At 49.5% G+C, this 27,498-nt stretch overlaps 2 protein-coding genes across 3 annotated transcripts; one reads left to right on the forward strand and one right to left on the reverse strand.

Moving 5' to 3' along the window:
* Positions 1 to 7,208: 7,208 nt before the first annotated feature.
* On the forward strand, positions 7,209 to 13,186 carry FICD (FIC domain protein adenylyltransferase). 2 transcript variants are annotated; one of them, XM_039561066.1, is made up of 3 exons: positions 7,209 to 7,251; positions 7,828 to 8,163; positions 9,537 to 13,186. In XM_039561066.1, the coding sequence occupies exons 2-3, from the start codon at positions 7,878 to 7,880 to the stop codon at positions 10,607 to 10,609; spliced, it is 1,359 nt and encodes a 452-aa protein (XP_039417000.1). In that variant the 5' UTR covers positions 7,209 to 7,251; positions 7,828 to 7,877; the 3' UTR covers positions 10,610 to 13,186. The 2 variants fall into 2 exon arrangements, with proteins under 2 accessions (XP_039417000.1, XP_010396598.2); XM_010398296.4 differs by lacking the exon at positions 7,209 to 7,251 and having other exon boundaries at positions 7,472 to 8,163.
* SART3 (spliceosome associated factor 3, U4/U6 recycling protein) lies at positions 12,152 to 27,286 on the reverse strand. Its single transcript, XM_039561065.1, has 19 exons — positions 27,083 to 27,286; positions 26,447 to 26,573; positions 25,664 to 25,768; positions 24,472 to 24,656; positions 23,375 to 23,480; positions 22,495 to 22,619; positions 21,909 to 22,064; positions 20,964 to 21,102; positions 20,521 to 20,628; positions 20,046 to 20,123; positions 19,772 to 19,830; positions 19,200 to 19,309; positions 18,869 to 18,981; positions 18,269 to 18,345; positions 17,733 to 17,898; positions 16,554 to 16,996; positions 15,716 to 15,868; positions 14,422 to 14,609; positions 12,152 to 13,543 (listed from the first exon to the last, which is right to left on the reverse strand). Exons 1-19 carry the CDS (start codon positions 27,248 to 27,250, stop codon positions 13,363 to 13,365), a joined length of 2,787 nt encoding a protein of 928 aa, XP_039416999.1. The 5' UTR covers positions 27,251 to 27,286; the 3' UTR covers positions 12,152 to 13,362.
* Positions 27,287 to 27,498: the final 212 nt, after the last annotated feature.

Consider the following 27,498-nt stretch of genomic DNA (forward strand, 5'->3'; position numbering starts at 1 on the left):
CAGCACTGTTCCTGGCTGATGGAAAATGGAGCTCACATGGAGCTGCTCCAAGGAGGATTCGGTCATTGGAAAAACCTTATAAATCAATGGGGATAAATTGAAAATTCCAGCAGGACTCCACATAATTCATCCACTCTCCTATAAGACTTTTTGGGGAAAAAACAGGTTGGGAAAAGGGAATTTGGGGTACCTTAGCTGGATGCAGCTTCCCTGGCACATCTGGCTGGGGAGAAGATGTCCGAGGAATTAATTCTGTGTGGAGATCATTGGAATGTCAGAAGACCTCTGATTTATCCCCGGCCTTCAAGTGCAGGAATTAATTCTGGCCACGGAATTCTGGCTGCTTCCAACGCCAGCAGAAGCTGCCTTCAAGGAGCAATGATGGGGCCGTAATTCCCAAGGGAAAGCTGAAGCATTTCCCTGGATATCCCACCTCGAATGTGGATGCACCAGGGCATCCATCACTCCCCGCCTGGCATCTTCCCAACCTGGCAAATCCCCGGCACCGCCGGTGAGGAGCTCCTGCAAAACAATTTCCCTGTGGAAAACAGGGAGCTAATGGGATTGAGGGGAAGAGGAATGAGAGGTTGGATATAAGCAGACCCAATTAGTGGATGGGACAATTAAGAGAGAGGTGGTGGCATACTGGAGATCCCAAATCCCTGGCTCCCACGGCATCCCGGGAGCGGGCGCTCCTTGCTCGGAGGATCCCACGTGCTCCTCTCCCATCGTTGCTCCTGGAAAATTCCACCGTGAAGGATTTAAACGAGTCATTTATCAATTAAATGTGCCGCTCTGGCAAATTAAAAGCTGTCCTCTTGTTTAATTAATAGGGCAGCTTTAAATCTGACAAATTAGGGAGCCTCTTGATGAGCTAATTTGTTAATTAATGGAAGCCTGGAGGCTCTTCCCTCATTAGATGTTGGCACATCCTTGAATCCAAAGCGCAGCTCCTCCTTCAGGACCCCCGGGCTCTGACTGGGAGCAGCCCTGGCAGTGAGTTTGCCATGGGAGAGCTCCTGGCATGGCCCTGGCTTCCTGGGATTCATGGCAGCAGCACATTCCCCCTCCCTTTCCCTTTCCTTCGGGAACATTTACGTCCCTTGTCGAGGAAAAGCATGAGATCCTGTGCCCAAGCCACTGCCAAACGGAGCCCAAAGCTGCTCCAGGATGGAAAGAGGGAAAGAAATTGATAAAAAATGGGAAGAAAAACTTCTGGCCCTGTCCAAGGATCTGTGTGGGGTGGGAATCAGCGCTGTGGGTGGAGGATCTGGAGCTCATCCTGGCAGATCCGATGGTGTCCCTGGACACTCAGCAGTGCCACCAACACCCGGATCGCTCCTGCAGGGAAAGTGAATCCCCCAGCTATGTCCAGGCTCATGGATCAGCCCTTTCCCCCATCCCAGATGGCCACAGCCACCCCCAGCAGCCCTGTGCCAGTGCTTCCAGTACAAACCAGTACCAGGATGGTGCTGAGGCCAGGTGGGCTCCAGGAGCTGCTCCAAACGATGCCACGGAAAGAGGGAGCGCAGCAACCCCAGGACAGGGATCCCAAAAGGAGTGTTGGAGTCATCCCCAGTGAGAGCAGGACCAGTAACACCACAAAGAGCAGTGAGCTGGGATAAAAATCCCGCTGCAAGTCCCGCTCCACGTTAAAACCAGGAACGTGGATTCCCGAGCTCGCACTAAGGACCATTCCCCTCCAAACCAGACTATCCCAGATCCCATGGAGCAGCTCCCTCGTTTATTTTTAGCCAGCAGGTCCTGCTGCACTCATCAGTTATCAAATAAATACGGGAAACCAGGAGAGGCACCCCGAGACTCTCTTATCTCTGTTTTCCATGGAGTGGCAGTTCCTGGGATGTGTTTACTCTCAGCCTTTAAAAAGCAACCCCAGGTTCACTTTCTACCACAGGAGTCTGCCAAGTTTCCAGCTTTCCCTGGATCTTATCCCACCCAGGCAGGTCCTGGAGAGAGGGCACAGCTCAGACCCCAAAGCTGCAACAAAGGATCACGGTGAAAGGCAAATTCCTGATGGATTTTCCACAAACGCTTGGCCCAAAAAAATCACATCACTGTTGAAGCTGCCCCTACTTGGGTGCCTTTTCCAGGAGGACACCGATGGTTTGAGCTCTGGCTCTGGCTCCTGATCCATTCTCCAGGAATGCCAGGAACAGGGAACTCAGCTGATGCTAGTTCCGGCTGGAATGTGACCCTCAAACACTTTTCCCAAGGCTGCTGCATCTCCTATTCCTGCCCTGTGCATCCACAGCCTCCCTGCTGACTCCGGGGCGCATTCCCACCCTCTGCTGTGATTCCCAACATATTTTGTGCTCCAGTCCCTCAGAGAAACCCCAACTTCGACAGCTCCAAGGGTCTCTCTCTCCTCCCCACAAGAAGTGGCACTTCCAGAGCTGTGTTTTTATCCCATTTCAGCAGCAGGTTGTGCTGGAAGTGGGACAGAGAGAAGCAGATGCTTTTTCCCCGTGGTTTTCCCGATGCATTTCTCCTTCCACAGCTTAACATACCTAAAAAGAGGGGAAAAAAACCCCAAAAAAAACCTGGAATAATATTTACAAGCTAATTAGGCAGAGGATTGATTTGAACATCACTGGAACACCAGAAAAACACCAGCTGAGCTGGGAATGCTTGGGCTGGTTTTCCATGGAAATTAAAATTGTTACAGGCTGCTGGAGGCAGGGAGCTGGAGCCATTCTTTGGGAGGTCTGAGCACAGCCCTGAGCCTCTTCCCACCCCAGCAGCCTCCTGGAATCACTTGCTTTATCTCCAATTCGTAAAATGCCTGCCAGAGGTGAAGGAAAAGGAATCTTCCTTCCCCACAGGAGAGCAGGATTTGAATTCCTATGCCATGGGATTCAGGAGAAATCCAAGATACGCTGGAAAGAAACACCAATTCCTTTTAATTCCTCTTTGTACAAACCCCAGCCAGAATTCCAGTTCCGGTATCCCAACAGATTGCACACCAAGGAAGCACAACATGGAATTGCTTCTCCTTCCATTCCTCACTTCCCAGCGTTGCTCCTTCCTGCCTTGCCAGACCTCAGCCCTGCATTTCCAAGGCTCCCAGGAGTGGGATGGAGGCACCTCTGGAGCCCCTGCGGGTCTCTCCTGATTTTTCCATGCTAGTGGATCATTATCCCAGTTATCCAGTAGGCAGCAGCTCGTGTTTGGAGCACTGCTCCCCTGCCACTCGGGAATTATGGATCTACCCAGCAAAGGCACAGGGAAATCATTGTTTGTTTGCTGCTCAGGCCTCTGAAATTCCAGGAGAAAATGAGATTTCTCTTGCTTGCTTTAGATCCTGGGGTTTTCCCCCCCACTTGCTGGGCTTATTTCCAAATTCCCACTGCTCCTGTTCAGCTGCCAAGCGCAAGCAGGGAGCTGCCACTGTCATTCCTTTTGGGAAGGGACAGGGAGCCTGGCACCTGCCCCCTCCCAGTGCTCAGGGAGATTCACACCCAGCTCCTGTTCCAGCTCAGCCTCTTCCTGTCGAAAGCCACAAAGCCCAGCTGGGGAGATTTAACATTCCAACTCCAAAGGAATTCAATCCAGCCTTACAAAGGGAAATGTTTCCCAACTCCGAGTTTTTGAAGAGCGCTGGAGGCACCTGATAAGGACGGAGTTCCACAGACAGGGGCTGCTCCCTGCTGGCAGGGGGAGAGGGGAGCCTGGGCTTTAATTTAAAGGAATTTCGGAAGATCCATTTTATCCAGCAGCGCGCAGGAAAATTAACAGAGCACCCTGGGAAGCCGGGAATGACTCAGGCTCTGCCTCCTTATTTCCAAGAGGGCTCTCTGAGCTCTGCTGAACAGCACAGGTTGGCAAATCCATTTCTTCCATTTGCAAATCCATTTCTTCCAACTCCTTGTTCCCACGTGTAGGTGTTGAGGAGTGGTGCAGAATTCCAAGGCCAGAGGGGCTCTGTGATTCCTGAAGGATCATCCACCTGCTCTGGTTCCCATTTATCACAATCAGCACGTATCAGGAGTCATTTGCATATCCCAGGCTCTGGGAGCCCTTGGAAACTCAGATCCATGGAGAAGCAAAACTTGAGTGGCAGGTGGTTATTGAGGCCTCCAGAGCTCCTGGTTCTCCTCCTGGGACTTAGGAACTTAAATAACTCTTGAGTTTCAGGAATATTCCCATTTTCAAATCCTGCAGAGTCCCTCCCAGGCAGCCCACACTGCCTGAAATGTTGGAATTCAGCCCGGAATCAGGACATGAGACCTCCAGCAGCTCCCCAGCACCTCTGCCAGGACACAGCTGCATCCCCAGCATCCCTGCACTGCCATTGCCATGGTGACCGAGCATCGTCCCCTCTCCTGCCACCTTTAAGGCAAAATGTCCCTCCACGGCACAGGACTGTCCCCAGACCACTCCCAGATGGCCTCTCCTGCACCCAGGACATCCCACAGGACATCCTGGTCCCCCAGGACAGGGACTGCTGCCCGCGAGGAATTTCCTGGGAATTCCACCAAGGAAAAAAATACAGGAGGATCCAGTGATTCCCACACCTAAACAGGCAGGGTTTAAAGTGAAATCCAAGCAGGGAAGAGCTCGAGGCCATCCAAGACCAGCAGAGGATCTCTGAGCATAGAAAAGCTTGGGGCCACCGCTGTCCCCATCGCCGGTGGCACTGGGAATCCGCAATCAGTGCCACACCCCCGAGTGTGCCAGGCTGCTTCCATGCCCTCCCAAATCTCCCCGGGACACCTGCTGAGCTGTGACAGCTGTCAGGGCCTAAGCAGGGGGCGAGCTGAGAAGCTTAAAGGAAAAATAGCTCCTTTTGTAATCTGCTCCCACAGCACTCCCACCCTCCTGCCCGTTTTAGCCCTCCTCGTCCTACATTGGAGCCCTGGAGACGGGAAATGGGTGGAATTGTAGCTCTTCAAGGCTGTGTCATGTGAAGGTGTCCCCCCTGCGTGTGGCTGTGGCAGGAGAGGTGTCTGCCCTGATCCCTCTGCTCCTCTGGCACCTGGGAAACATCACGGAATCAAAGAATGGTTTGGGTGGGAAGGGCCCTCACAGATCATCTCGTTCCCTGCCATGGGCAGGGACATATTCCTGATTCCAGGAATCCAACCTGGGCCTGAAAGAAGCAGCACTGATGTATCTGCCAGATCCCATCTTCCAAATTCATGCCAGGGAAGATGATCCCAAGGATCAGCCTCACAGCCACGGAGCTGTGCAAGCTTCGGGAGGCACCAGCGCTGTGCCTCGGGCTGCTGTCACACCCGATCCCAGGAATCTCTGAGCGCACAGACAGGCGGATTTTATCCCAGCACAAGCAGTTCCAGAAGGAAGCCAGGGCCTTACTCAACCTCCAAATATGTTTTTCAGGATCAGTGCCTCCAAAGGCAGAAGGTGGGAAGGTCCTGGAGAGGGAATGCAGCAGGCTGGGGTGTTTCCATGGAGCAGCGAGATGAGTCAGTGCCATCTGCCGGCTGCGGGGACACTGCCGCTCCCAAATCCATTGGATAGACAGGAATAAACCCCAGCTTCACGACAAAGCTTCCAGCATCCCTCTGGAACGCTGCTCCAAATGCGAATTCCCCATAGGATCCAGACGGGATCCTTTTGGGACAGCCGTGTCCAGCTACATCAAGAAGTCCCAGGATGACCCAGCAGGGCTGGGAGTTCTTGACGTACCCAGGCTGCAGCTCCAGCATTCCCCAGCTCTTCTCCTTCCCACCTTTGGGATCTCCCTGCTATGCCTGACAGAGCCATGCATGGAAATCCTCGAACTGGCCCGGATCCATGCTGAGGAAGAGCTGTGGGAATGCCAAGGATCCGCAGGGTCCCGAGGGATGATGTGGCATCGTCGGCTTCTGCCTCAGCTTGGACCATTCCAAGGGCACCAAGAGGCATCAAAGCTGGGATGAGACACCAGGAATTCCTGGCCATCCCTGTTGTCCCAGTCTGCTGGATCAGATTTAATTCAGGGACAGATTTGAAGTGGGTTTCGAATTTTTAAAAGGAAAACTCATCCCTGCTCCGTAATTATCCCGTATTTAAGTTTAGGAGCCAGATCCCTGGCACTGAGGGAAACACACGTTTCTGTTGAAGCTTCCTCTTGGAGTGAGGAGGGATTTGCTTGTCCTTCCAGTGCTGATTATCCCCCAAAGTTCTCTGCAGGCATTACCAGGCTCAGGCAGCTCCAGCTGGCTGGAGGACACAGCAGTTTGGAGCTGCAGGGATGGCCTGGGGCTCCGTGGGCTGGAGGGATCCCAGAGCTGATCCCTGTCAGGCTGATTTAGGGATGATGGCTGATCCGAGCTCATCCAGCTGCTTCTGCCAATCACAGTGAAATCAATGAACATCTGAGGGAACACCAGCTCCGAGAGAGTGGATCCTGCTTTTCCTGCTGAAAACAAGCCCAAAAAGGGGGATTGTCTCTGGGAAACGCCATTTGCAGAGGAAGCAGGATGGAGTGGGGGCAGCTTGATGCTGACGTGGATCGGGATGCTGGGCATGGGCATATCTGTGGAGGTGTCCCCTCAGTCTCCTCTGAAATGCAGTTTAAATCACCTAAATTTATTTTTGACAAACCAGGTTATTTTTCCCTGCTGGTGATGGTCTCCTGTGTAAGCATCTGGTAGAAGACCACCCTATCACCTTGCTAGATGCTGAAATCAGAGGGCGTTACCTGGAATTTCTTAAAACATCCTATTTTCCCTCAGCTTTTGTCCCATCTCCTCCTAATCCTTGTCCCCAGCGAAGGGAGACGCACAGGCGTGAAACACCAAGGTACGCTGCTACTTGAGGCCAAAAATAAAGAGTACTTTTCCAGAAGGGCCAGGGATAGGCGACGGGAACTCTGTATCAGCAGAAAGAGGTGATTTTCCATGGAAATGGCCATGGAATTAAACCCTCTGTGAGCCCCAAGCGGGGCCTACCGCGCTCCCGTCGCCTAGCAACATCACGCCAAGTCCTTATATGGCAACCGCTCCCGCCCTCTCCCTACCCTTCCTTCTCATTGGCTGCCCTCCATATGATTGACGTGCGCTCTGGCCAATGCTCACCCTCCACGAGCCTCTCCCGCGCCCGGGGCGCGGCGTTACCCGGAAGCCGGTGCAGGAAGCGGTGGGAGGAGCGCGAGAGACGCGTCCGCCGCGACAGCCAATGGGAGACGAGCTGGGGGGCGAATCAGCCAATGGCAGGGCGCGTGGGCGGGGCTACGGGGGCGGGGCCGCGGGAGCCGGCAGCGGGCGGCGCCGGGAGGTGGCAAAGGTGAGGGGGGACCCCGGGGGGACCCGAGGGGACATGGGGGGGACACGGGGGGGGACACCGGGGGGACCCCGGGGAACGCCGACCGGCGGCCAGGACAAAACCGGAGGTCTTGGGCAGAGGGGATCCGGGGGAAGGCCTGGGGAGCACCGGGGGTACCGGGCAGAGGGGAGCCGAGGGGACCCGGAGTGCTGAGGGGGGAATTCTGGCCGAGGTTCAGGCTCGAGGAGGGAGCGGTGGCTGAAGGAGAAGCGGAGGATGGGGAGGGATTCCAGAGTGGTGCAGGAACGTCGGGCTTGGAGGGGGGTGGGTCAGAAGCCTGGAGGAAGGTGGGGAGGGGATGGGAAGCTCCTTGATCCCCGCGGAGCCGGCTGGCAGAGCCTGGTGCCCACCCTGCATGAGCATCCATGGCTCCTCCTGCTGCTGCTGTCACAGTAATGCACAGCAGATCCCATACGGTGCTTGGAGGTGGCAGGCAAAGGATGCCCGCGACAGCCCCCAATAGCTGTGACAAACACAAAACTCAAAGCCACTCTTACCCCATGACACAGCGCTGGCTAAAGCTGGGTGTGTTCCCAGGTGGGAGCGGTGGGAAAGGAGATGCTCCAGGTGTCCGTGCTGGAAGCAGGATGAATCTCGTGGCGATGGCGACGGATCCCGAGCTCCAATGGGTGTCCCTGTGGGTCCGTGTCCGGTGGGCGGCCATGCTTGTGCTGCTCCTGAGCTCCCTGGTGATGCTGCTGCTGCCGCTGGCTGCCGTGGACAACCAGTGCCACGCTGTGCTCAAGGGCCTCTCCTTCCTGAAGAGTAAGCTGGGCTCCTCGGGAATCACCAGGTTCTCGGGACAGAGCACGGAGCTGAGCGTGACCTCCAAGGGGCTGGAGCTGCTGGTGCTGAAAGGAAAAGCCTCCCCAGGTGAGAGGGTCCTGGGTGGGTACAGCCGAGTTCCTAAGACCAAGGAAGACAAGGAGCTGCTGGAGAGGGTCCAGCAGAGGCCACAGAGATGATTTGGGGTCTGGAGCATCTCTGTGATGAGGAGAGACTGGGGGAGCTGGGCCTGGTCAGTCTGGAGAAGGGAAGGCTGGAGGGAATCTCAGCAATCCATACAAACATCTCCAAGGGGTGTCAGAGGATGGTGCCAGGCTCTGTTCAGTGGTGCCCGGTGACAAGGAGCAATAAACTGAAACACAACAAGTTCCACCTCAACATGAGGCAAAACCTCTTTCCATGAGGATGGCAGAGCACTGGGACAGCTGCCCAGGGAGTCATGGAATCTCCCTCTATGGAGACATCCCAAACCCACCTGGACACCTTCCTGTGCCAGGTGACCCTGCCTTGAGGGGGGGTTGGAGTGGGTGATTTCCAGAGGGCACTTCCAACCCCAACCCAGAGACCTTCACCCCCTTCCCAGCCATGTCCTGTACCTCTGATGGGAGTGATGCTGTGCCCTGATGGTAACAGACTGCAATTAACTGCAATTAACACTGCCTGTAAATGCCCCCGAGATCAGGCAGGTCCTCACCAGCTCCTTGACTGCATTCCAGGGCCCTGTGCTGGCATTGCTCCATCTCTCCAAAGGTTTTCCTCATGTTTTCAGTACTAGTAAGTTCTGTGGAGGTAACTGGAACACAGAGAGGTGTTTAATGCACAGAAATCTGGGATACACAGCATTAATCCTGAAATCCTGGCTGGCACAGAACAGCGTTTCAGGCAATGTCAGTCAGGCTGTGGTCATGGCCTGTATCAGCCAGGATGTTAATTTGGAAAACACTTAAAGGAATTATTATGATTCCAGCACTGTTATCTTTGTTTGCATTAAAGCTCTTACTGCTGGGAAAACATTGGATAGTTCAGTGGGAAAACAGGAGTGCTGTTGGCAGCCAACGTAACAACGTTAACAGTATAATTTCCCCTAAAAGAATGCCAAGAGAACGTGTTTGAGGCACTGTTTCCTCCCACACGAAGCAGTTTGGTGGCCACCTGTGGCCACCCTGAGCCTGCTGCCCACAGGTCCTGCCTCCCCACACTTCCTGCCAGGAATGGCTCTGCTGCCTCCTACTCGGCCTGGAAACATGGCCTAAACCTGTGGGATTGTAACCTGGAAAAGGCTGGAACATGAATTCTCTTCCAGTTCTTAAAGACTGGTTTTGGTTAATTTTTGTAGCAGTGAACAGGGACAGCCATAGAATACCCTGAGTTGGAAGGGAGGCACAAGGATCATGGAATCCAGATGTCCAGAGGTTTTCAGTAAAACTCACTGCCCTTTATCTGTTATCATTTCATTCCAGAGGTGAAGTTGGAAGCCAGAGCAGCTCTGAATCAAGCCCTGGAGATGAAGCGCCAAGGGAAGCGGGAGAAGGCCCACAAACTCTTCCTGTACGCCCTCAAAATGGACCCGGATTACGTGGATGCCCTGAACGAGTTTGGGATCTTTTCCGAGGAGGAAAAAGACATCCTCCAGGCCGACTATCTGTACTCCAAAGCTCTGACCATCTCCCCCCACAACGAGAAAGCTCTGAGCAACCGGGGCCGGACGCTGCCTTTGGTGGAGGAGATCGACCAGAGGTATTTCAGCATCATCGACAGCAAGGTCAAGAAGGTGATGGCCATTCCCAAGGGGAATTCGGCCCTGCGCCGGGTGATGGAGGAATCCTACTACCACCACATCTACCACACGGTGGCCATCGAGGGGAACACGCTGACGCTCTCCGAGATCCGGCACATCATCGAGACCAGGTACGCCGTTCCCGGGAAGAGCCTGGCGGAGCAGAACGAGGTGATCGGGATGCACGCGGCCCTCAAGTTCGTCAACACCACGCTGGTGTCGCGCATCGGCTCCGTCACCAGCAGGGACATCCTGGACATCCACCGGCGCGTGCTGGGCTACGCCGACCCCGTAGAGGCCGGGCGCTTCCGCGCCACGCAGGTCTTCGTGGGCCACCACATCCCGCCGCACCCGCAGGACGTGGAGAAGCAGATGGAGGAGTTCGTGCAGTGGATGAACTCGGAGGACGCCATGAGCCTGCACCCCGTGGAGTTCGCGGCGCTGGCGCACTACAAGCTGGTTTACATCCACCCCTTCGTGGACGGCAACGGCCGCACCTCGCGGCTGCTGATGAACCTGATCCTGATGCAGGCGGGGTATCCGCCCATCACCATCCGCAAGGAGCAGCGGGCCGAGTATTACCACGTGCTGGAGGTGGCCAACGAGGGCGATGTGCGGCCCTTCATCCGCTTCATCGCCAAGTGCACCGAGACCACGCTGGACATGCTGCTCATCGCCACCACCGAGTACTCCGTGGGCCTGCCCGAGGCGGGAGGCACCGCCGGCTGCAAACAAACCATCCCCGTCAAGACTTGAGGGTTTTGGGGCACTCAGGAGCTGGTGAAGCCATGGGAGAGCAGAACTCCAAGCCACTCAGTGTTGCTGCTGGGAAAGGACTGGACAGGAGGTGGCAGTTGAGCGTTTTATTTAAAGTGTCTTACATTTGATTAAATTAATATAATTTATTTATATAAACGATGCCAAACGGAACTGGTGATGGTGGCTGTGCACTGGAAGGAGGTGGGGAGAGGTGCCAGAGGGCTCAGAAAGATGAACTAAAATTGAATTTCTCCTTAAAATTAAGCTTTGAGGAGCTGCTTCAATCACAACCCTTCACCCAGGCAGTCAACTCTACTGTCTGACCTCAGTGAAGGCTGAACTGAGTTGGTTTTGTGTTACCTGTTCCACAAAGGAACAGCACTGTCCCAGCTGTGTCCATCAGACACTTTGGTGTCAGGCACACACGTACTGAGCAGGAAGGAGGCTGAACTCCAGCCCAAAGGCATCTCTCCCCTCCCATTTCTGTTTCCGTGGCACTTTGCATGTTTACTTTCAGCTGCCTTTCCTGGGGGTGAGTTTTGTACTCGAAGTGGGAAGTATTTCTCTTGGGATTACAGGTCATAGGAGTGGAACAAGAGGAGAAAAGCTCTGACTTACTCGGAGAAGGACTCAGAAAACACCTCAGCCAACAGGAGCCCTGGGAAAGCACAACTGTCCTTAGGCATTTCAGTGGAGGGGCTGGAAGGAGCTTGTCTGCAGAACTGTGGGCAGAAAAGGTCATCAGGCAGAGCCAGGAGACGCCAGTTGTGGCAGTTTGGGAAGAATGTGTACAGGAAGTTTGCCAAAACCTTCAGTTTCTTTAGTCTACGTATGGGAACTTCCACAATTAATCACTGGTCATGTCATTACTCTGATAAATGTGTCAAGAATCACTCAAGGCCTCTGTGTGCTGCAGGGGCAGTGCAGTGCCTGGAGCTGCTGAGCAGTTCAAAGAATCACTTTTTCCTTGGTTTTTAAGGGAAAAGGACCCACAGATCTCCCCACCCCAAACCTGCCAGCTGTGCAACAGCATCATTGATCCCACCACCTCCAAGCTGACCCAACTTCCATTTAAAATCCCAGTTTAGAGCATTTAACCCCTTGACAAAAGCTGTCCCAGGCTTAGTTTTCTTCCCTTTTAACACTCTCTTACCTGAGAACAGGGAGTTAGGACATGTTTTAGAGAAGCAGGAAGCAGGATGAGACTGGGAATCCTCTGCACTGAGTGTTGCTGCCAGGGAAAGCAGACAGTTCAAGAGGAAAGGTGTCCTGTCCTTACAAAGCATGTTATTTTTGTAGTGCAACCTGAGTATAAATAATGCACTTTAGAGCTCTGGGGGCGGGGGGAAATGTTATTTTAGTAACAGATTAATAAACTATTTTAATATGAAAGTCTTGGCTTGGAAGAGGCTGTATTCAGAACACTTGGCTGCAGTGAACTAAGTGGTTGTAGGGGAGGAAAGGCCATGAGACAGATCCTGGTTCCCTCAACCACGTGACATGAGCAGACTCATCGTTTCAAAGTAAAGCCCAGTGAAATCAGCACAGAAAATAGTGTTTATTTGCAGCAGTGTTTGTGTGGTACAAGTGAACTCAGCACTGGGGTCCCCCCTCACATCCACCCCTCCGGGTGGTGACTTCCAGGGTAGTTGACAAGCAGGAATGTTTCTATCCAAGATCACACCACTGTTTGAGAGTCTGAGGTGATGACTGAAGTGATTTCAGGATATTCAGAGCAGATGGAATGTGCTGCTTCAAGGCCTGAGGGACACTGAGCACACCTGAGAGGTGAGGTACATCACTATCACCCACCAGCTGCCAGAGGAGAGGTGCAGTTCCAACACCCACATTTAAACAAAAGCAACAGTATTTATAGAAAACCTTTGAGAACTTGAGTTTAATAAACCGAGAAACGTCAGCTTGCACTTCACAGTTGTACAAAAACCGTACAGAAACCACCTGCAAAAAGACATGAGCTAGCTAGGAAAAACAACCAAAAACAACCAAAAACCTGGTCCTCAGCAACAGCACATCCAGTTTCATGGGAAACAAAAATTACCACCTAAGGATCAGCTCCTGCCACTTAAAAATAATCATCTCAATGTCCTTTACAAATACACCATATAAAAAACAGCTCAACTGGAACAGAACAGGAACTGGATACATATATATGTATATCTGTGTATCTACATATACACACATATGTATAGAAACTCGCCCAATACTAAAAGAGGCCATTGTGGTGAAGTTGGAGCATCTGCTGTAGGATTCTGCATGGAAGGAGATGACAGTCCCTGCGTGCGTGGGTTTGGGTGGAGAATGGGGCTGTTGGCAGAGAGAATGTCTGCAATCCCAATCTGAGCTGACCAGTGGAGCTTGCTGAGGTCCTCCCATTGCATCTCATTCGTTAATGAAAGAGAAAATAGTTGGAAAGTACTCCAAAAAACTCCATGTGGCATCTAAGCTGTGCAGGAAATGTTTCCCCCCTCGTTACCCTCAATATGAGGAATCGCATAACGCCATTTCACCAGAACAAAAGTGTAACTCTTTGCTCTTAGAGGAAAAAAAAAAAAACAAAACCAAAACCACCTGGATTTGTGCCATCCTCCACTGATCCCGAGGAATGCAGCAGTCCAGTATTTACACGGGATTGGGACGGGTGTTCTCTCCTTGCAAAGCTTAAGGACACAACATGGCTTCCAGAAAGGCATTTCACATTGGACCAGACCCGCTGAGTGCAGACTCCTCGCTCACTTTTTCAGGAGCATCTTGGCAAAATCAGCATTGGACATTTTTTTAGGCTCTGCAGGAGGGTCAGAGGACGTTGCTGGTGAGTTCTGGACCATCCCATTCTCAGCCTTGGCCACAAGGTTGCTCTGACGCTGCAGCGCCCGGGGCATCATGGAGAGCTGTGTCCTTCCCTTCCCTCGCCTGGAAGGGAAAAAATTCCCATTGAAACCTACTCTTTTAGCTTGGGAAACAACAAGGATTTGTCTGCTATGAGGAGTCCTCATTTCAATATTATTCCTGTCATTTGTTTCAGGATAAAGCTTTCCATGGGGCTGTTTGTCTGGCAGACAACAAATGGCCCCCAGTCCCCAGGATTGAAGCTCTGTTTATCCACAGGGGCTCATCCAATACAGGAACACTCTGAAAGTTGAAGGAGCAGCCTTAATGCTCACTAGGAACAATGGCTGCTTCTCCAGAGGGAGAGGATGTGGAGGTTATTAGGGATCAGGTGCCACCATCAGATCCAAGGGGACGGCCATTGCCTGATACTCCCCCTTCACTACCGAGCTGTTTCTGTTGATGAAGAGTTAAAAACCTGCTTTTCCTCATCAATCCAACAACCCATTTTTTTTATGGTTCAGCACCTTTTAAATGTTTTTTCAGATTCACAGAATCCTACAGTGGTTTGGGTTGGAAGGGGCCTTGAAGATCATCCAGTTCCACCCCTGCCATGGGCAGGGACACCTTCCACTAGCCCAGGGTGCTCCAAGCCCCATCCAACCCAGCCTTGGACGCTTCCAGGGATCCAGGGGCAGCCACAGCTTCTCTGGGCCACCTGTGCCAGGGCCTCCCCACCCTCCCAGAGAAGGATTCCTTCCCAATATCCCATCTAACCCTGCCCTCTGGCAGTGCGAAGCCATTCCCCCTTGCCCATATAAAAAGTCCCTCTCCTTCCTTTTTCTAAGCCCCCAGATTCCAGATAAGATTCCTGAAGTTTAGGATATAAAGAAACACATCATTTCCTTCCCAGGCAGTGCCAGGTATCCCTCCCTCCTTCCCTCAATCCCTCCCTCACTCACGCTCCATAAATCTGCCGTGGTGCCAGGGGCAGGGAGGCCCTGCCAGGCTCGGGCCTGTCCGGAAGCTTCCGGAGCGGGGGGTTGCTGATCATCACCTTGATGACGTGGTCCTTCACTGTCAGCCCATCCATCTTCAGCACAGCCTGTGAGGCCTGGGCTTCGTTCTCATATTCCACATAAGCCAGGCCCTAAAAATAAGGGGTAGAAAGGTCCTCCGTTAGGTTTTAGTGCTCCTGTAACAGCTGATAAGGAATTCATAAGGAAGGAAACGAAAATGGCTCAGTCCCAGTTTCTTTAGCTAAAAAAAAAAATATTTCTATTCACCACCTTTATTTCTTATCTCTCACTTCTGATGCCCTAATGGGTGGGAAAAAAAAAGAACCACCCCAAAACCTTATTTCTTTACTTATATTAAAGTAAATATAATGAAGCACCATGGCAGGCTCCCACAGAGAAGGGCATCACCTCTCCCTGCTGTTCCTCTTTTAAATGACATTCAAAGCCTTAAGCTGCATTTTTGGATTATCCAGTTTCACAGGAGAGGCATCAGGTTTTACATCACTTTCCCAAAATACATTTATTTGTGGTTTACACACAATCCCAACTCAAACTAAGCTCAGAGTAAGACTTGGGGTTCCCAAGAGCACTCGTTGCAAGGTGTGCACACAGCAGGAACTGCACCTGAGGTGGCACAAAGGACAAGAAAATTCAATTTAAATCCATGTCCACCATTCCCAGGATGTCTCCTGTGGACAGGACCCACCACACAGACACAGCCCAGGTGTCAGGTAGAGTTTTGGCAGAGCAGCAACTGGTTTAGAATCCCTTATGTAACAAGGAGTCATTTATTCCAGGATGGAAATAACGAGCCCTGTCAGAGAGGGGGGCTCATTTCTCACTGGCAAACCCCTTCCTGCAGCAGATATTCAGAAAAAAAGCCTCAGGAAACTGAGGAAAGGAGGATGGGAATTGCTTGCACCAGGCAAACCCCATCTAGCCAGTTATTTAAAACCCAATCCTTCACAGACGTGCCTGTTTTTACTATACTCAAAGTGCTGTCAACACTTCCCCCTCCATCCCATTTTCCTTGTGCAATTTAAGAAGTATTTTGGAAAAATTCCTCTTGGTTGTCTGCACAAAGGCACACTGGGCTTTATAAATCCAAGCTTTTCCACAAGTTTTAATGCAATACCACACTGGCAACTTGATAAACCCAACTTTTTGTCTCCAGACTTCACGAGCAGCTTCTTTTTGAAGGACTTCTTAAAACCAGGAGTGTGTTATGGATGCCTACCTTGGGTTTTCCAGCTCTGTTGGTGACCAGCCGAATGTCCTTCACATTCCCATGGGCTTTACACACCTCCTCCAGCTCTTCCTTAGTGCAGGAAAATGGCAAACCAGATATAAAGAGTTTATGTTTCTCCAGGGTAGTGCTGTACCTGAACACCTGGAGCAACAAAAAAGATGTTGGTTCAAAAAACAGCCAGAAACTCCAAGGATTTTCATCTCATACCCCAAAAGTACTTCCTGTTTGTGGGATCCAAAAGTGCCTCAAAGCCCTGAGTAGTGTTTTGGAAGATATTTGCATATCAACGCAAAGATACATCAAGGACTTGCAAGTAAATGCTGCTAAACATCCCTACCCTTCACAACTGATAATCACAGAATATCCTGAGTGGGAAGGGATCCAGGAGGATCAGAGCTCAATTCCTGTAATAATGTATTTATAATCATGTCTTCTTGCTCAGCTGTCACCATGAGAACACTGAATTTCTCTGTGCAGGAACTCCAGAATGCAGAAATCCACTGATTACACAACTGAGCTCTGGTACACAGCATCCCCAGCCAGGGGGTTGGGTAACAAAATGCTGGAGAGACTGAACCAACAAAGCTCTTCACAGGTTGAACCTGGGTAGGTCCCACCATTAAACTGCTCAGATCAGCAGATTTCTGCAAATCTTGAGTAAATGATGTCAATCCTGGTGTCTCCAAAAGTAAAAGAAGATCCAAGAAGTCCCAAAAACCAGTTTAAAGCAGCACAACACGATTGGATTTGAGCACCCTGGACACAAGGTACTCCACCAACTCCCCTCCCCAGACCCACTGTCCAACAGGAACCAACCAAACTTTACCTTAAAGTCAGGATTCTTGTTCTTGTCAACACATGGAGACACAAACATGGGCCTGCCCTCCACAGCCGTGCGATCCAAGGCCAGGGCCTGCCGAGCAGCCTCCTCCTCCCTGAACTGCACGTAGCAGTAGCCCCGGAAGGTGCCCTTGTTGTTGAACACTGCTCGGATCTCCACGACCTCCCCACAGCTCCCAAAGAGCTCCCTCAGCTTGGCTTCAGGCTCTGCCATGGTGTAGGAGAGGTTGCTGACAAACACAGTGACTTTATCCTTGCTGCTGTCGTGGAACACTTTGGGGATGTCCTTGCGGCTGGTGGATGCCTTTTCCTTTGGGATTGCTGGGCCATCTGGCTTTTCACTTCTCCCAAAGAGCCCGGTCTCCACTTCCATGTCCTCTTCAGGGAGCACTCCATCACCCTCTCCCCTGTGCCTCTTGCTGGGCAGCTCTGATTGATGGGATTGAAAGGCTTTGTTAGAAAAAAATGACCCCATTTCCTTCCCTATTGGAACTCCTCTGCCCTCCATTCCCGCTGCAGAGCTTGGAAATCGCACATGGAACCACAAATACAATGACAGGTCTTAAAGACACCAAATGAAAACCTCCCTCCAAGCTTTTAAAGAACAAATAACAACAGATTATTCCACCAAGACAGCTTTAGATGAAAGCAACTGGAATATTTGTTCCTTTTTTCAGCCAGTCACAACTGACAGTTGCTGATTCATGTTCTTTTTCTTTGTCTAATGGTTGTTCTTAAAAAAAAAAAATAAATCTAAAAGCTCACAAAACTCCCAGGGGCAACAACCTATTAAAGTCTTCTGTTCCCACCTTCCAAGAGGCTGCCACAATCCTGAATAACCCAATTTAGACACATGGCTCGGCATGATAGGATGAGTCAGAAAAATGACTTGAAAGGAAAATTAAGGAGGAAAAAAAAAAACCCCACAATATCCCTCCAAAGTAAGAAACCCCAAGAAAACTCTAGAAGTTCTTATAAACCTGTTTTTCTGTCGCTATAAAACCATTTAGCCTTGTTTGCATTTCACTCCCACACTGCAAACTTCCCAGGAGAAAGCAGCCCTGCAAAGACACCAGTGCTGGCAATTCCTCAGCCCCCTCTACCACAAGACAAGCAATAAACCCGTTGCCAGAGGTCTGAAATTTTCATTTAATTTTATTTTTACCTTCTTCTTGTCCCCATTCACCCTCGTCATCCTCATCTGCTTTGCGCTTGTCCCCAATCCTGGTTTTTTTGGCCTTTTTGGAAGCTTTCTTCTCTGCCCGAGCCTGCTTCCTCTGCTCAGCTCTCTCCTCCTCCTGCTTTGCCAGAGCAGCTTCTTTCTCAGCAGCCTAAAACACAGAAGATTGATTTCTTTTTTTCCCCCACTGGCTGCAGATTGCAGAGCATTTTCCAGAGCATTGAACCCAGAGGGTTTTCTCCTAACCCCAGCACATCATTTAAAGCACTTCCCAATTCTTTGCTCTCACAGCTTTCCTGGAGGGCACATCACTCTTGTGGCCATCCAAGGGGCAAAAGGAGAAAGATAAAAAGCAGCAAGAGGTTGTTAATCATAGTTTTTAAGTAAAAATCAATAGTTCTAGGGCTTGAAGGCATTTCAGGCTTATCTGGGGGAAGGCACATTAAATATGTGACATTTGGAGAAGCATGGACTTAATTAAGGTGTATAAAATGCTCTGGAAGCTCACAGAAAGTTCTGACCTTTGCTCTTTGTTCATTCACTCGAGCCAATCTGTTCTCTGTTTTTTGAACAGCTGCATCCCAGTCTTCCAGTGTTCCTAAAGGATAAATTTAAAATAATAATAATAATAATAATAAAAAAGCCTTTTATTTAGCTTTCTCATAATTCCAAGATACAATTCTGGAAAAATAAGAGTCACTGAGTTCATGGCACTTGCTGTTCATATTAAACATCATACATGAAAATTCTAATTATAACAACTGGTCTGCAAGGTAAAAAAAAAAAAAAACAACCAAGAGCCAAGCAGAGCAGAAACCTCTCATTTATAATGCAAGACTCCAAAAGGCATGGAAAAATCCAGTCATTTCAGAAAAGCAAGGAAGAAGAGAGCTGTCTGTGGATTTGCCAGCAGTGAGAAGAAAGGGAGGCTTCAGTGGAGCACAAAACATGGGATCAAAAGCCTGTGTGTCACCTCTGCCTAACCAGGCTGGCTAAGAGGTGCAGCAATTAATTACCTTCTGCCAGTCATTTAGTTCCCTTCTGTCAGCCAATTAATTACCTCCTGCCTGTCACTCGGTGCCCTTTTGTCACTTAATCACCCCCTGCCAGTGCCCAGGTACCTTCTATCCTCTCGAGGGTGAGCAGCACCTCGCAGACGTGCTCGGGGTAGTCGCTGGTGCACTGCACTGCTCGGTGCAGGGCCTTCCTGCAATGCTGGGTGTCCCCATGGGCCCTGCAGGAAGGGACAGGGCACTCAAGGACCAAACCACACGGAATTCCAGCCATGCAAACATTCTCCCTCCTTCCCCAGCTGCTGCAACGCTTCTGGAACCCACAGCAGAGCCGCTCCAAGAACCTCCAAGATGTTTTGTAAACCCAAACAGAACACACTCGTTCTAAACTGTTTTCTCCCACAGGTGAGGACTAAAGATGAATTAGCCAAGCTCTTACCTTTCCAGGTTGTAATACTCCAGCCACATGTTGGCATATTTGGCATTTCCTTTAGTCATGATGTTGTCCCAGAGCTCCCTGGCTTTCTGCATGTTGTTACACAAGCGGGCCTGGAACAGAGCATCCAAAATATCCTTCAGGATTACTTGTTCAACATCATTAACCCCAAACCAAAAAAAAAAAAACCCCAGATGCTGCAGACAGACCCAGCAAGATACATCGGAGCCTTAGAGTGATCAAAATAAACACCTGACACAATCCTGCTACTGAATAATCCTTCCCTGCCCACATCTCCCATTAGTCTCAGTTCTGGCTCCCACATACATTTATTTGATTTTGGTCATTATAAAAGAAACTAGAGAGTTGTTTCTGAATTTTTCCTTTTGTGGTTGATGAATGTACCTGATCACTTCTCAGACTGAGCACTTGCTTTGTGTTAAGGAAGGGGAGCAGGGGAAGAAGGGAAAGGGGTTGGGAAATTACTACATTCCATGGCAGGAATGTTAAGACATTTTATTTTACATCCATTTTATCAGGTACAGCAATTTAAATACAGGAGAGAGAAACATCACCTCAACTCTTGCCCAGTTCTGCATGATGGTGCAGGATGGATCTCCACTTTCACTGAACCCTAGGAAGAAAAACAAGGGCTGTTTGTTGCACTTGGCTCTTGGAAATGAAGTGTTTATTAACCAGGTCCCACACGGAGATGAAATTTTTATCTGCAGCTTTCTGAAATGTTCAAGATTCTTGAAGACAAACATTGTGTGGAGAACTGGTTTTATGAAAATGATTTTGAAGAGGAGAAAACAAGGATTTCACAATGATTTGGATGATTTCACTTACTTTCTTCTACTTCTTGTTTCAAGTACTCCACAGCTCGTGCAAATGCAGAGCGCAGCTCCTCCAGCTCCTTACTGGAGTCTGCAGAAAAAAAAGAAAGAACAGCCTTAAAATGATAATTTTGTTTTCATTTCCCACCCAATAAAACCTTCTCCTTAACAGGCACAATGATTTTATTGGGTAGCAGGGGGGAATTACATTAATTACTTCTTATTGTTGTTATCACTGCTTAAATTTATGACTTTATTACGAGTAAAACTCACTACATGAGTAATTTAAAAAATCAGATATCAAAAATATAAGGCAGGACATTTTTGCAATAGCAAACCAAGCAAATTCCTATTTTTATAGACATTAACTGGCCAGAAAGTAGTTTTTGTGAAAGATGAAAATGCTGTTAATTTTTTTTTTTTTAAGTAATATCCAAGAAGTACAAAGAAAACAGTTTAGATATTTATTCTGTATTTATCATACAGACCTTGTGTAAAATCCACCCTTCTCCTCAGGTAATCCAGGTAGGCCTGCCAGATCTCGACATAGTCTGTTGCCTGAATAAAACCTGCATTCAGAGCTTTTTCAAATATTTCTGGAAGAAAAAGGGAGAAAAAATACTGTCAGAATTAGCAAGTTGCAGTGATAGCACAAAGAAATACCTACACAAACACCACTGGTTTCTAGGAAGAGAGGAAAAAGCACTATACAGTAAATTGGTTTAGGAAGTGAATTGAAAGGCAGCTGGATTCAGGAATGTTCACTCCAAGTTGTTCATGGCTTGCTCAGGGTGAAGCTGCTCAACCAAAGCAGCTTTGCCCTTGCAGCACCTGCAGCAGGGTGAGAACAGATCCTGCCAGTCCCATTTGTCACAGGCTGTTTGGAGTGCAGAGAGCAGCCCTGAGCTGTATTTCCTGGTTCTTTCCTTACCAGAAATGATGCTGTGCTCCACCCTGTGCCTCTCCATGGCCAGCAGGTACCTAATCCACAGCCCAACAGTCCAGGGGCAGTTCCTGACAGCGCGGTCGTGAGCGGATAAAACCAATTCCTTCACCTTCAGCTGCCTGTCCTGAAAGAGTCACAAAGGGAAAGTGAAGTTCCTGTCAGCCAGAGAGACCACTCCAGCCAAACTCCAACTTATAAAGAGCCAACACCTTAAAGCCTTTCACCTAAAAAGCACTTTCATTTTATGTTTGACAAGCTCAGATGGGTATTTTAAATTCTACATTCCTAAAAACCCAGTGAACACCTTCCAGTGAGGAAGAACATGCTCAGGAGAGAACTACCAGGCCAGTGAGGTGTTTTCTGCCAAAGCAATAAATATAATAAAGGCACTGAGTGAATTCCCAACTGTTCCTAGAATGTCAAGGATACAAAGAGGGAGCACACCCAGCCTGTTTGTGCAGGTGTTGTTCCACCTGCAACCTGCTGTGTCCAGCTGGGAAGAGAAAAGAGATGACGGAGCAACTGAGCCTGGATAAGCTCCTGCAGGGAGTCACCCTGATCCCTTAATCCAGCCACCTTCTGTCCTGCCTCTGGAGTTCAGCATCAGCTTCAAACTGCACTAACAAACCCCCCTGGAAAGAGGGGCTGAACATCTGGGTTCACTGCAGTGCCCACACCCTGTGATTCTGCAGAGAAAACACAGCTGGAGCAGAGAAAAGTGAGAAATGCTCACTTGAGCAATAAAGACACCCCTGAAAACAGCAGGAAACCAAAGGTGAGGTGAAAATCAGTTTCTGGAGGATTTACAGACTAAAGGACAGGACTGAGGTAGAACTTACTGGCTGTTTATCAGCAACTGAGATTAAAAAAAACCCCAAAAGTAAAGGCAGGAAAATAAATCTGCAAACATTCACGGGTTTATTTCCTTACCAAATACTGGTTGTAGCGTGCCCAGAGATCTGGGACAAGGCAGTTCTCAGCCAAAGCTCTCTCATAGATCAACTGAATCCGAGCTGGGTCACCTGCTTTCATTTCAAAATCAATGTAAGCTTGGTATTCTGCCAGCTTTGGGGTTTCAGCACCCAGCTGGAAAACAACCAGGGAGACACAACATCAAACTCTTCAACAAAGCAACACTCTGCAACACTTCAGCTGCTCCTCAGAGCAGGTCTTGTGCAAAATTTCACACAAGAAATTTGTCCCTGTATCAGCAGCTGTTGATTTTCATACACCTCTGAATGGGTCTGAAATCAGTCAAATCCTGGTTTTATTCCCCTTAGCCCCATACTGGAAAACACACCCAGAGTCCTCATGTGCACCTCAGGGTGGCTTGGCACACTCAAAGCACTCCACAATTTCCAGTATTCCCAGGATATAATTGTCAAAATTCCCACTGCTGACAAAGTCCCCTAGCTGGGGACTAGAAAAATAATAAATTTGGAAAAAAAAAAAAAAAAGAATCACTCCAAAGCAACTCCCTCTTAGCTTTAAAGGAAGGTGAAAATGCCAGCATTACCAGTGCCTCCTCGTAGGGTTTACACTTCTCCAGCTGCTGTAGAGCTTTTTTGTAGTTTTTTATTGTTGTTTCTGGAATGGGCTCTTCTGACCACTCCTCATATTCAGCATAAGAAGCCTCCATGTCTATTAAAACATGAAATCCCATCAATAATATGCTCATGAAACTAAAAACTCATATTTTAACCTATGTTTAGTTCTGAGACAAATTCCTCTTTTTATTTATGCAATATTTATAATTTATTTTATAATAAATATTTAAATGTGCATAATGTTTATAATTTATTTATAATAAATATTTAAATTTTTATCCCCCTTTGGCCTTAAATGTCACACTGCCGCATTCTTAAAGGGTTCAGACACTTCATCCCACACGGTGTCCTGTAACAAACTCAGGGCAAGTTATATTAAAGCTGTTGATTTGGAATTAGAAAACCAAAGTGGCAAAATATTTCCCCCAAAGCTTTAGAGAAAAGAGAACCCAAATTCTTTCCAGATGGAAATGAAGTCAAAAGAACTGTGCTTAACTTTCTCCCATGAGCAAGAAAAGGGACTCAAGGAGCTTAAAGCAGGAACTAGGGAAGGCAGAATTCCAACAGATACTCCCTACCAAAGTTTTCATGCAGCAATCACAGCTGAATTCCTCATTTTTAACTCACATTTTGTGCCCCTCACTTGCACTAAACTCCCTCAAACTCTGAACCAGGTGACCCAAGTTCCAACAACTCAGAACGCTCCTGATCCAGAGGGATCTGTGCCTCATCCAAGAGGGCACAAGACCTCCAGCTGCACTCGGTGTGGCTGTGCCAGGAGAATCCTGATGCCTGGAGCACTGTAACCCAGCTGCTCCATGCCCTCTCTCCCAGCATTCCAGCCCTTACCCAGCAGTGGGATCCCCAGCTGGCGCCGGAAGAGCATGTGGATCTTCTCGAGCTGGCTGCACAGCACCTGCTGCTGCTCCGGGGATGGAATGCTGCCAGGGGCTGGCTGAAAGCAAAAAACCAGGGAAATTCAATCCATTCCCTCCAGCCCCAGCTGATGGACACGAGAGGGAATTGTTTATGAGCTGAGATCCAAGTGAATACATGATCCTTGAAGGGCACACAGGGCCAACTTGCATTTCAGTCACTGCCAGGAAAGCTAAAACTTGGGAATTGCTCCCCCTTGGAAGCTGGATGAATGGGAAGAGCATTCCTGACCGAAAGCTGACACAAGCACAGGGAATTGATCACCTGAGAACAAGGAAGCAGCAGGTGATTGTGCCATTTCACAAGTCCACTGTGCTGCCAAAGAGGGTTTCAGTAAATCCCTGGGGTGTGGGGAGAGGATCTAAAACTTCCAGCCTTAATTGTGTTTGGGAATGAAAGGACATTCTCCTGTTACTCCTTTGTTAGGGATTCCATAGAACAGGGTTGAAAAAGACCTTTAAAGATCAAACAGTTCCCACTGCCACCATGAGCAGGGCCATCTTTTAACTTCCATCTCTTACGTAGCAAATTATCAAAAATGAAGAAATATTCCCATTCTGGCCATCTGGGAAAGGTCATTTTTGCAGACATCAAACTGTACATTCCAGGGATAAACCACCCTCATCCAAAAGTCCCAAACTGTGGAATAGTGAATGAGTTAAAAGCTGAACAGTCTAGAAATGTAAACTTGATTGACTCTGTGCAGAAACAGCCACAGAACATTGTTTAATAATGGAACATTTCAATTTAAAGCTGCTCTTGGCATTTCAACCAGCAGCAGAGCCAAACTTTGCTCCTGGATTGGAGCTGATTTTAGGATTTTATTTAAACACAAACCCATTACTTTACCAGCCAAACACACACAGAATGGTTTTCCTAGAGCAGAGGGCTGGAAAGAAACAACTGTGAGACATGCCAGGCCCTTTTCCACAAGAGACAGCTCCAGGTGACTCCAGGAGCTGCACCACAGCTTTTTTTGGGGGGATGGGAGCCCAGGGGAATGGGCTCACCTGTGCTGTTTCCAGGATGGCATTCTCAAATTCCCTGTATGCTTCCCACAGGGCCGTGCCCTTGGTCACGTGCAGCCCCACGGCCGTCAGGGCCCGCTCGAAGATGGACCGGACCTTCTCGATGCCTCCTTCCTGACCAATGCCTCCAATGGAATACTGGGCATACTCCAGCCAAATTTCAGGACCTAAGCAAGGTCAGGAGAAACAGGTGATTTGATCTTTTCAAAAATAATAATAACAACGACAACAAAAAAAAAAATGCAGCTCTGCTTCCCAAATGCCTCATTTGCTGCATATAAATTAAAAAAAAACACAAGGCAATGTTCCTTTTTATCCAATGAAGTTAAAATATTTGGGAATCGTGTTTATGCTGTTGGTTCAGCAGCAGCAGGCACAGTTTCCTTCTGAAAGGAGTCACTCCTGTGGTTTTGCTGACAGTGACTGGCCCTGCCTGTAACCTCTGCCACACAAGCCCCAGCAGGGATGCACCCAGATGCCTTAACAGCAAATTCCTGTTCCCTGAGCTGGGACCACAGAGCTGTCACACTCTGGAATAATTCAGATTAAAGCAGCTCCTCCTCCTCTTTCCAGACTCCTGAACTTCCCTGATCAGCAACTCCTAAAGCAGCTGAATCCTGAAGGTGAAGGGGAGGTGGGAGAACAGCGTTGGCTGCCTGGCACCATTCCCGTCAACACCAAATTCCAGTCAGGGACCCCCATGTTAGGGCTACCCTGGGTTCCAGAAGTGATTCCAAACCCAAAATGCAACCCAGCAGATCCAGAGGACACCTCCTCAGTTCTTCACCTCCATCCCTTCTTCCCAAGGCTCCACCAACACCAGGTAATGTCACTGATGTGACATTTTGTACCCAGCTTTTGAGGGGGATTTACCTCCACATTCCCGAGCCCTCCACTTCCTCAGGCTTCATTTTGCCAGCTCTTTACCCCAATTCCCAAAGAACTCACTCAGTGATTCATCCCCAAAATTTTAAGCTACAGCAGCTCCTGAGGAATGGAGAGACCAGACACCCCATCCCTCCCTTGTATTGCCTCACATTCAGATTTTAGAACTCAATTTGAAATTTTGACCCAATTTCTGCATTGTAACAGAAGGAAGAGACTTTCCTACAACAGAAAAAAGCCAAATCTGGATGTAACACAACCCATTTTAGAGCATTTCTGAATGACTTACAGATGTAATCTTTGACAGCCCTTTCAAACAGCTCATAAACCTTCTCTCTCTCAGAGATCTCCGAAGCCATTTTTATCTCATCCTTCAACCAGTCCAGCCAAATTTCTGAAAGGAAAAAATTTAGAACCCATCACTAATATGTAGAAATAATAAAGTTACGCCCACTCTGGGAGATTTTCATCAGAGTTTTTAGCAACAGACTTGAAACCAAGGAGAGGGAGCAAGGCAAAGAGAGGAATTTTAACCTCCACAACAATTCCTAATTAATTTCAAGTAACAGTTGGGTGGAGACTTTTTAAATCGGTGCTAAACAAGCACCTTTTTACTAAAGGGAGAAGTTGGAATTTCTCAGGACTTTAAAGCTTATCCCATTCCACCCCCTGCCATGGGCAGGGACACCTCCCAGGTTGCTCCAAGACCCATCCAACCCAGCCTTAGACACTTCCAGGGATGAGGCAGCCACAGCTTCTCTGGGCCACCTGTGCCAGGGCCTCCCCATCCCTTTCCAAGAATAAAATCCCACTGTCAGAGCAGCCTCTGCAGTATTTCCATTGCCTCTGTGTTATGAGTAAAAAGAGAAACCCCCCACTGCAAGGACCATCCACAACTTCCACCAACAGGGAATTTTCTTTGCTGCCTGCCTGTGAAATGTCACTTTTGGCTGGGCTCTGATCACATTCCCTGACAGAGGGTGCTGAAAACCGGCCCGAATGTGTTATTTCACCACTGAAGCATCTTGCACAGGTGAGGCTTCACCTGTGGAGAGCAGAGGATGCTCCGTACCTTCAGTGAGGGGGAAGAGTTCGCTCATCTTCTGCCGAGCTCTGCGGAGCTTCACCAGCTCTCCCTCCTGCCGGAGCAGCTTGATCAGATCCAAATGACAGTTGTAGTCAAAAGCATTGATGGAAAGCTTAAAAAAAAAAAAAAAAAAGAACAAAAAAACAATTTTAAAAGCACTGCTGAGTGACGGACGTGAAGGAGTCAGGAAACAAATAACACAGCTCTCATCGCGTGATCACAGAGCCAAGACAACACCGCGATTCCTCAGATTCAACCTCGCCCCTGACACGGCTCCGGCCGTTCCCTCAGGTCCCGCCACTGGTCACAGAGAGAATCGTGTTTTCATTTCTTTAAAGGCAATAAAAAACCGCGAGCAGCCGGCTCAGATTGCTGAATGAACACAAACTGTCTACTAGGACTTCCCTCTTATTTCCCTCTCAAAAAAAAAAAAACCCAAGCCGGTCAATTTTCATCTGAGACTCCAAACATTCACGGCATAAAATCACGGAATATCCCAACTAGGAAGAAATTCAAAAGGACCATGAAAATTCACGTCCTGACAGTTCCCAGCACCAAACTACCGGGACAGACACGGATTATCCTCCGTTCCCGCCACGCCCGCTGCCCCGCCGGGCCCACCTGCTCCTCCAGCCGCTGGATCTCGGCCTCATTCTCCTTCTCCTCATCCTCGCCGTCCCCAGACGAGTCCGAGTCGCCCTCATCGTCCGAGTCCCCGCCCGACTCGGGATCTCCCTCCGGCAGCCGCTTCTCCTCCTCGGCCGCCGCCTCAGCTCCCGCCGCCGCCATCTTATGCAGCTCCGCTCGCCGGCCGCCGCGCTCCCCCGGCCACCGTGGCTGCCCCGGCGCCGCCCGTCCCGCCGCCCCGCCCCGCCGCCGGCCGAACCGGGCGGGAAGAACGGGGATCCTCAGCGCGCCCCGCCCCGCGCTCGTCCGCGCTGCGGGGCCGTGCTGCACCGACTGCGGCCGCGGTCCGACCCTTTGTCTTCTGGTCCGTGGCTCAGGCAGCGCCGAGGGCACCCCGCTGTGTGGCCATC

Source organism: Corvus cornix, chromosome 15, assembly GCF_000738735.6.
Source record: "Corvus cornix cornix isolate S_Up_H32 chromosome 15, ASM73873v5, whole genome shotgun sequence".
In the NCBI taxonomy this organism is placed as follows: Eukaryota; Metazoa; Chordata; class Aves; order Passeriformes; family Corvidae; genus Corvus; species Corvus cornix.

Bases quoted from the DNA above. Each gene is read 5' to 3' on its own strand.
- FICD (XM_010398296.4), top strand. From the start codon at position 7,656: ATGGCTCCTCCTGCTGCTGCTGTCACAGTAATGCACAGCAGATCCCAT. The intron at 8,164-9,536 runs GTGAGAGGGTCC...ATTTCATTCCAG, and splicing joins GAAAGGAAAAGCCTCCCCAG to AGGTGAAGTTGGAAGCCAGA.
- SART3 (XM_039561065.1), bottom strand. From the start codon at position 27,250: ATGGCGGCGGCGGGAGCTGAGGCGGCGGCCGAGGAGGAGAAGCGGCTG. The intron at 23,481-24,471 runs GTGAGCCCATTC...TTTTGCTTTCAG, and splicing joins CCATCCTGGAAACAGCACAG to CCAGCCCCTGGCAGCATTCC. The intron at 20,124-20,520 runs GTCTGTATGATA...TTTTTTCTGCAG, and splicing joins AAGGGTGGATTTTACACAAG to ACTCCAGTAAGGAGCTGGAG.